Source organism: Solanum verrucosum, unplaced genomic scaffold (genome assembly GCF_900185275.1).
Source record: "Solanum verrucosum unplaced genomic scaffold, falcon-dt-bn FXZP01000067.1, whole genome shotgun sequence".
NCBI lineage: Eukaryota > Viridiplantae > Streptophyta > Magnoliopsida > Solanales > Solanaceae > Solanum > Solanum verrucosum.
In genome coordinates, this window is record NW_026020175.1 from 1,510,580 (window position 1) to 1,518,666 (window position 8,087).

The 8,087-nt window shown below is 32.8% G+C and overlaps 2 protein-coding genes across 3 annotated transcripts; both read right to left on the reverse strand.

The window, feature by feature from the left end:
* Positions 1–306: 306 nt before the first annotated feature.
* LOC125828864 (uncharacterized) lies at positions 307–1,652 on the reverse strand. Its single transcript, XM_049508180.1, has 3 exons — positions 1,520–1,652; positions 1,201–1,288; positions 307–1,110 (listed from the first exon to the last, which is right to left on the reverse strand). Exons 1-3 carry the CDS (start codon positions 1,615–1,617, stop codon positions 307–309), a joined length of 990 nt encoding a protein of 329 aa, XP_049364137.1. The 5' UTR covers positions 1,618–1,652.
* Positions 1,653–5,823: 4,171 nt separating this feature from the next.
* Positions 5,824–7,294, reverse strand: LOC125828862 (aquaporin PIP1-3-like). Of its 2 annotated transcripts, XM_049508177.1 has the most exons (3): positions 7,072–7,294; positions 6,888–6,972; positions 5,824–6,798 (listed from the first exon to the last, which is right to left on the reverse strand). In XM_049508177.1, exons 1-3 carry the CDS (start codon positions 7,164–7,166, stop codon positions 6,001–6,003), a joined length of 978 nt encoding a protein of 325 aa, XP_049364134.1. In that variant the 5' UTR covers positions 7,167–7,294; the 3' UTR covers positions 5,824–6,000. The 2 variants fall into 2 exon arrangements, with proteins under 2 accessions (XP_049364134.1, XP_049364135.1); XM_049508178.1 differs by lacking the exon at positions 6,888–6,972 and having other exon boundaries at positions 5,853–6,798; positions 7,072–7,198.
* Positions 7,295–8,087: the final 793 nt, after the last annotated feature.

Consider the following 8,087-nt stretch of genomic DNA (forward strand, 5'->3'; position numbering starts at 1 on the left):
CGGATACAATAATATAAGTGTTAATACATTAATCTGATGCACAAGATACATTAATCGTTAAGTAAGATACATTACATTTTATACATGATACACTAATCTGATGCGCGAAAATGAGGGATTTTGGAGATTTATAAAACTTATAGGGGATAATGTTAATAAATAAACTAAAATGTGAGATTTCTGTAATTTTTCCATATTCTATTGAGTCCTATTAGGCTAGGCGCATTAAACAGTTTATTATCGGCCCATAAAAAGGAAACCCAAAACTAAATACATCAATATAGACCCATTATTGCATCTGGGCCTTTATACATTCGACCCAAACAAAGCCTTGACAACTCCAACAAAATCATGTTTGTATCCATATTCTGCATTGAAATGTTTTGCTGGAATGATCTTTGTGTACACATAGAAGGCCACACAACCAATAGTTGGCCCAACCCAAAAGATCCAATGTCCATCCCAAAGGTGACCTCCTCTAATAATAGCTGGCCCCAAACACCTCGCCGGATTAATCCCCGCCCCGCCATAACCCTTTTTCCCGGTGACCGTGGTCGAGATAAACACTAGAAGGCCTAATACTACACCAACAATGGACAAGACAGTGACATGGCCAAGAGCCTTAGCTTGTCGATGATCATAAGCCATCCAAATTGAAGCAAAGAGAAAAACAAATGTACAAAATATCTCTAGCCACAAGGCTTGGGCCGTCTCTAGGCCCAAAGTAATGGGCCCATTTGGGCCCGGTGTAATTATTGTGACAGTGCAACCACCAAGTGAGAATGTGTCTTCAATTGATGAACTAACCACTGCCCTAAGAGCTAGTGCACCTAAAATTGCACCAATACATTGTGCCATTATGTAAATTATGGCTCTTGACATGGATATAATTCCGACGAGCGCGGCCGAGAAGGAGATAACCGGGTTGATATGGCCTCCGGACACCGGAACAACCGCGAGGAGTAGGATTGTGATCACAACTGCTATGAGAATTGACATGATCAAATTTGGCATTTTCGTGTCACTTTCAAAAGTGGAAATCACTATAGTATCCAACATGAAAACAAGAACCGCTGTGCCTAGGAGTTCTCCCATCGACGCTCGCCATACCTATATAACAAAAAAAAATATATGCACTGATAATACTCGATTTATTTATTCTGAAGGCAATTAGTGATAAAATTAAAATATATTACTAACATCCAAACAAAAGAAGTCAGAAACGCCCAGCCTTTCAGAGAATGAGAGAAAATTTGGCTTCTTTCCCTCCTCGTCAATAGTATTCCTACTAATAGGAGTGTACAATAATTAATTAGGAAAAATGAAAGCTTGATTCTTTTTTAGATTGTCACTCAACTTATTCTTATTATCTCAGAAAGTCACCATTTCAAAACATCTCAACAAAGAAATTGACTTTCTGAGATAATAAATATTGGTTAAGTGACCATCTGACGAAATCAACGAGACAAATTAAAGGAAAATATCACAATAAATCAAAGAAAAAATTAATTTGACATACTTTCTTGGTGTAGAACTAGAGCAAGTTTGAACTCTATTAGTCCCACCAGAAAGCTGGTTTTCCTCATCACCAAAAACAACAATATTCTTGGAAGCCATATGTGGGAGAAAACTAAGATAGTTGATCCTAGTATTTAGCTTAAGGTTTAAATTATGTGCATGGAAATGGGTTATAAATACTACTCTCCAACCTCCACTGCCTAACCTATCTTTTATTGTTATTATTATTAATTATTAGAATATAAGAAAGTTATGTTTACGTGTATATATCAAGCAAAAGAGATCTCTTGGCCAATTTTAATGGGGGAGTCAATTTCTTATTAATTATTTTTAAAAAAATATATTTGTTATAAAATATGGTAGTTCTACTACTAAATGTAAGGATTTGACATATCATTAAAATAGTAGGCATTTTTGTGATTAGGAAATAATTTAAGACTAGTAAGCTCTACTTTTTCATCCTCTTTATTATTTACGAGTCACCAAAATATATAAAGTATTAATGAAAGGTATCTATGCTACTTAAATCTTAAGAAATATGCTACTTTTTGGATCATTTTAGTTATCGTGCTTTTAAAAAAATATTTGGTTCAAAATAATTATTAATTTAAGAAATTAAGAGATGATTAACTTTTTATATTTACTTAATAAATATGAAAAAGGATTAATGTGATGAAAATAAAAGAGTAGCATTAAATCAAAATTAAAGAGCAAATAAGAATAATTTAATTAAAGTATTTTTTTAGTTAATGTTTTGAAAAGGAGCGTGTAATGAAATATATATCAAGTAAAATACATCGGAGGAAATATTTAATTTTCTAAATCAAAAAGTATTTTTCTCCCATCCACTTTTATGTAAAATCACTATTTTAGTTTTGGGAGTTAAATAATTTTTCAATTTTCTTTGACTAAATAATTTTCTCAAACTCTTTTTAAATACTTTAAATTATTATCATGTTGAGTTATTTTATTTTTAAATGTATAATTTTTATTTTAAGAAATTTGTTTGGGGTGGGGGGTGGGGGGTGGGGGGTATATGCCTTAACTCATAGTAAAAATTGAGTGATTTATCCTTAGTATATTGAATCCCTTCATATAAATTAGGGAATTTTTTTCTCTCTTTTAGCATGATTTAATTGTGGAGTAGTAAATGAAAGTCCAAAAAACATATTACATATATATGTTTTTTTTAATGTCAAATATTTTGAAACTAACTAATTCAGTAATATGAAAAGACGATTGATGTTGAGGAATAGAGGAACGATTTTTTTAGTAGATACAACAAATATTAAAATAGGTAAATTAAAGAACACGAACGATTGGGAAATATTGTTATGCATTTAGAAAAATCACAAGGGAAATTAAAGATCCAATAATGGAGATGGAAGGTCAAATAACTTAACAAAGTGTGTCATCAATTTTTACCTTATTCGTAAATCATATGGAAGTATCAAATGTGAGACTTGGGATTAGCATTGTTGGCTCCATGATTTGTGGTATAACTAATAAATGAAGTCATGCTCATTCAAGTCTATACGTTATAATATCTCAAAATTATATCGATAAACATCTTATTTTTGCTTTGCACTCAGACATGCTTAGTATTTTAATGGTCATGTGCTATTCAAAATTCATGAACATTTATAAAAGTAACTCTTAACTCTCAATCGAAGCAATCTCACTTTTATATTTATATAGGTGAAATTTTTTTAATGTCTTTGTCAATTTGAGACGCTTGTTCCTTAAACTGAACCTCATTAACGGAACTCCCTAATCTATGACAATCATCAATACTATATCTCTTAATCTAATACTAAAACATTCATGTATCAATAACTTGTTATTACCCTTTGAACGCATAACTATTTATTTCAAAGTATTGGGTAGGGTTGACGTTATTGGACATTGGTGGACCTAATTAAGGAGTTCTAACATAATCAAACTTAAAGTTGTATTCAACAATTTCTTTATACGAGGTTTAGTAAATAGATTCATTACATTTTTTTGACTCCATTGGTATGATAAAAGTTATTCCATCTTAAATTAACTTTCTCACGCAGTCATATCAGAAACTTATACCTTTTGACTCCTCATTAATTATATAATATATTTATGCTCGAATTAGAGTGGCTTGTTGTTGGTCTAAAAATAAGAATCAATCACAAACAACCTATTAATTTACCTGGATTACTAACAAATCTTATCTCTGGCCAAGATGTAATCATTCCTAAACATTTCCCCAATGTTAACCACCTAGTTTCTCAAGTTTAAGAAATAATTTACAAGATTGAGGAGTCGAATTCTTACCTGTACATGTGAATTTTGTGGGGAAAAAATGCAGGTTGCCCAAAATTACCCCTCTTTATTTTTCAAGAACGCAATTGCAGAAAATAGGAATTTTGACCAATTTTCTGCATTAAATCTCGATTCCCTCGCTATAACGACGTCTGCCTCGCTATAACGATAACTTACCTTGATATAGCGGTTTGAGCGCAGCTAAAGCGGGATGCCGGATTCTATAGAGAATCGACGAAAGTTCAGCAACCTCAACTTGGAAAAAGGGCCCTTTTTACAATACAACACTTTCCCTTGACATCCTGACTCATGTCATTCATGTCAAGGTTGATTTTGGAAGTTTCTACAAATTCGAATTCAATTTTAAAAGGCCTTATGAATTCCTTAATGTCTTGCTATAAGGATACATCAATCAAATCTCAACTCAAGACCCCACCCTTTCCCGGATGGCCATAGACCTCACCTAGCCCAAATTTCATTGAAGACTTGTCTAGACAAAAAATTTCAAGTTACTATCCGAAAATTTTTCTAGCCCAAATTTCTTCCGTATGAACCTACTCATAACAACTAGATCAAATCGTTACAGCTTGTTCTTGCAATAATTGGAATATGCTTTGACCAGTCCATGAGTCTGTCTTGCTCTCTTTTTAGTATTAGTTATTGTTTCTTGTCAAATGCTCCATTTGTCAAGTTATAGTGTATCACAATAAAATAAATCAGTGACCGACAAGGGTCGTGGTGAGTACTCTTTCATCCTTAACCAAGAGGTTTCAGGTTTGAATTCCCTTGGGTACGTCGGACTCAAATGTGTGTACCGAACACCTGGTGATCAGAAACCAAAAAAATAAATCATAGTGACATCTAGTACTTTAAATTGAGTAATTGATGAAAAATATCACAATGAATGTTTGATTGATAATATGAAAAACGAAATAGAATAGAAGGCTTGAAACACAGATGAAACGCTTTCATAAAAATGATATTTGCTCTCTCTCCTCTTCGAAAGTGCTATAGGATTGCACACAAATATTTTTAGTGGATATGATAAGCCTATTAATTTATGCACTAAACAAACAATGAAGAAATTCCATTGAAAAAGCAAGAACTTGAACTTGATCTTTTTGGAGAACAAAGAAATTCTTTGTAGAAGTTATAAGGAAAGATACTCTATTAAAATTACGTTGGAATTTGCAATAGTTCGATTTTAAATAAAACTTGTGGTAACCAAAGAATGAAAGAACACATTCTTTCATTTAAAAGACATCAACTAAAGAATGAAAGGACACACTCTTTCATTTAAAAGACATTTTCATTTAAAATACTTAAATTATTAATTTAATCTAAACAAAATTTCAAACATATATACAACAGTGAAATTTGTCATTAATGAGATGTACTACTAATTAATTTTGATGAACAAAATTCTCTTGATCATATTATTAACCTCGAGAATTCGTTTACCTTAGTTTTGATATCAAAATGCATGTCCAACAGAAACGGGTCCATCTTTAAATGTGAGGGTGTGCATACACCTGTTAACTTCATTAAAAATTGTGTATATATATGTATATATAGCTTAAGGTATGACATATATTTCATTAAACACTCTAAAAACAGTAGAACTAAATGGGTGCACTAGTTTAAACTTTGTGCCCCTCCTCAATTTGAGGTGATGGACTGGGTTCCCCCATTTTTCATCGGAGAACCTTACAAATATTGGATAAAATAAGGAGTTGATAGTTTCGAACTTACAACCTAAGTTCAAAATCAACACTTCACACAGTAACTTTATGTACTAATTAAAGTCATTTAATTCAAATTTATATGTTAATACATTAGTTTACTATTCTATGGTTAACAAAAATATCACACGAATCAATATTAAGATTTAAGTGACATGCTTTAATTAAATAACATGCATTAGCCGTTGATGCACCCATCGTCTCTGAATCCTTGATTAGCTTCTGATATGTAAATGACAAATGATACTATTAATTTGTACAATTTTGAAAGAGAGAGAAACTTGTTGAAACATTGATAAGCTTAAGCTTAAATTACATCAAGTGGGTACTAGGTAGGGACAATATGATATGATGTTCTATTTACTTATTATTCAAGTTCTTTTACACATTAGTTTATTATTGGCCCATAAAGGAAACTCATAGGCCCATTGTTGCGTGTGGGCCTTTATACATTTGACAAAGCCTTAACAACTCCAACAAAATCATGCTTGAATCCATATTCTGCAAGAAAATGCTTTGGTGGAATGATTTTTGTGTACACATAGAAGGCTACACAACCAATAGTTGGTCCAACCCAAAAGATCCAATGTCCATCCCAAAGGTGACCTCCTCTAATAAGGGCGGGCCCCAAACACCTCGCCGGGTTTATCCCTGCCCCGGCGTAGCCTTTTTTGGCGGTGACCGTAGTTGAGATAAACACTAGAAGGCCTAACACTACACCAACAATGGACAACACAGTGACGTGTCCAAGAGCTTTAGCTTGTCGATGGTCATAAGCCATCCAAATTGAAGCAAAGAGAAAAACAAATGTACAAAATATCTCTAGCCATAACGCTTGGGCCGTTTCTAGGCCCACAGTAACGGGCCCATTTGGGCCCGGTGCAATTATTGTGACAGTACAACCACCAAGTGAGAAAGTGTCTTCAATTGATGAACTAACCACTGCTCTGAGAGCTAGTGCACCTAAAACAGCACCAAGACATTGAGCCACAATGTAAATTATGGCTCTTGACATGGATATAATTCCGACGAGCGCAGCCGAGAAAGAGATAACCGGATTGATATGGCCTCCGGACACCGGAACAACAGCCAGGAGTAGAATTGTGATCACAACTGCTATGAGAATTGACATGATCAAATTTGGCATTTTCGTGTCACTTTCAAAAGTGGAAATTACTATAGTATCCAACATGAAAACAAGAACCGCTGAGCCTAGGAGTTCTCCCATCGACGCTCGCCATACCTATATAACAAAAAATAGAGTTTAAATTTACGATAGTCATTTATTTATTCTGAAGGCAATTAGTGATGAAATCAAAATATATTACTAACATCCAAACAAAAGAAGTCCTGGATGCCCAGCCTTTGAGAGAGTGAAAGAAAATTTTGCTTCTTTCCGTCATCATCAATAGTATTTCTGCTAATAGGAGTGAGATTATAAATATTAGTTGAGTGATCATTTGAGAAATTAATCAGACAAATTAAAGTACAAATGATAATAAATCAAAGGACATACTTTCTTGGTGTAGAAGAGCAAGGTTGAACTCTATTAGTCCCACCAGAAAGCTGGTTTTCCTCATCACCAAAAACAACATTACTATTGGAAGCCATATGTGGGAGAAAACTAAGATAGTTGATCCTAGTATTTAGCTTAACGTTTTAATGCATTTTCCCTGAAATTGTGTGCATGAATATGGGGTTATAAATACTACTCTCCAACCTCCACTGCCTAACCTATCTTTTGTTATTATTATTATTATTAAAATGGGATCCCTATTAAAATATAAGAAAGTTGTGTTCACTTGAATATATCAAGCAAAAGAGATCTCTCTTGGCCAATTTTATTGTAGTCAATTTTTTATTTATTTATTTTTGTTATATAATATGGTTGTTCTACTACTACATGTACGGATGTGACAGATCTTTGTTAAAATAGTAGGCTTTTTTGAAATTAGGAAATAATTTAAGAATATCAAGCTCTACTTTTTCATCCTCTTTATTATTTATCTACGACTATGAGTTCCAAGAGTGTTAAGATATTAAGTACTTCTTTATCCTTAATCAGAGGTTTTGGGTTCGAATTCTTCTAGGTATAGAGACACTTTTGTTAGAGAGCGCTCTATCCAATGTGTGATTTCTCGGTGTGAAATTCAAATTTAGTCACTCTCCAATGAGGATTCCGGACACTGGGTGGAAACAAAAAAAATGCTCCTTTCTGAACCATTTTAGTTATCGTGTTTATTAAAAATAGTTGGTTTAAGATCAGGGGCGGCTTAACATGATTGGGAGCTTATTCCGAAATTTCAATTCGAGGCCTAAAATATAATCAAACTTCATATACATATTTATTCAAAATTTATATTTCTTACACTATTTAGATGAAAATTATTAGTATTTTAATATTGTTTTTTTAGTTATTAGTTTTAGGTAAGATTTTATCAACTCAACATTGAAAAACATCCTTTTAGTGAGACAATTATTATAAGAATTGTTAACATAATTATACAAGTAATAACTTGATAAATATTAAAT

What these genes read in the sequence shown, in the direction of transcription:
- LOC125828864 (XM_049508180.1), bottom strand. Translation starts at nt 1,617, where the DNA reads ATGGCTTCCAAGAATATTGTTGTTTTTGGTGATGAGGAAAACCAGCTT. An exon ending in TCTAGTTCTACACCAAGAAA is followed by an intron (nt 1,289 to 1,519) that starts GTATGTCAAATT and finishes CACTCCTATTAG; the next exon opens with TAGGAATACTATTGACGAGG. An exon ending in CTGACTTCTTTTGTTTGGAT is followed by an intron (nt 1,111 to 1,200) that starts GTTAGTAATATA and finishes TTTGTTATATAG; the next exon opens with GTATGGCGAGCGTCGATGGG.
- LOC125828862 (XM_049508177.1), bottom strand. Translation starts at nt 7,166, where the DNA reads ATGGCTTCCAATAGTAATGTTGTTTTTGGTGATGAGGAAAACCAGCTT. An exon ending in TGCTCTTCTACACCAAGAAA is followed by an intron (nt 6,973 to 7,071) that starts GTATGTCCTTTG and finishes TCCTATTAGCAG; the next exon opens with AAATACTATTGATGATGACG. An exon ending in AGGACTTCTTTTGTTTGGAT is followed by an intron (nt 6,799 to 6,887) that starts GTTAGTAATATA and finishes TTTGTTATATAG; the next exon opens with GTATGGCGAGCGTCGATGGG.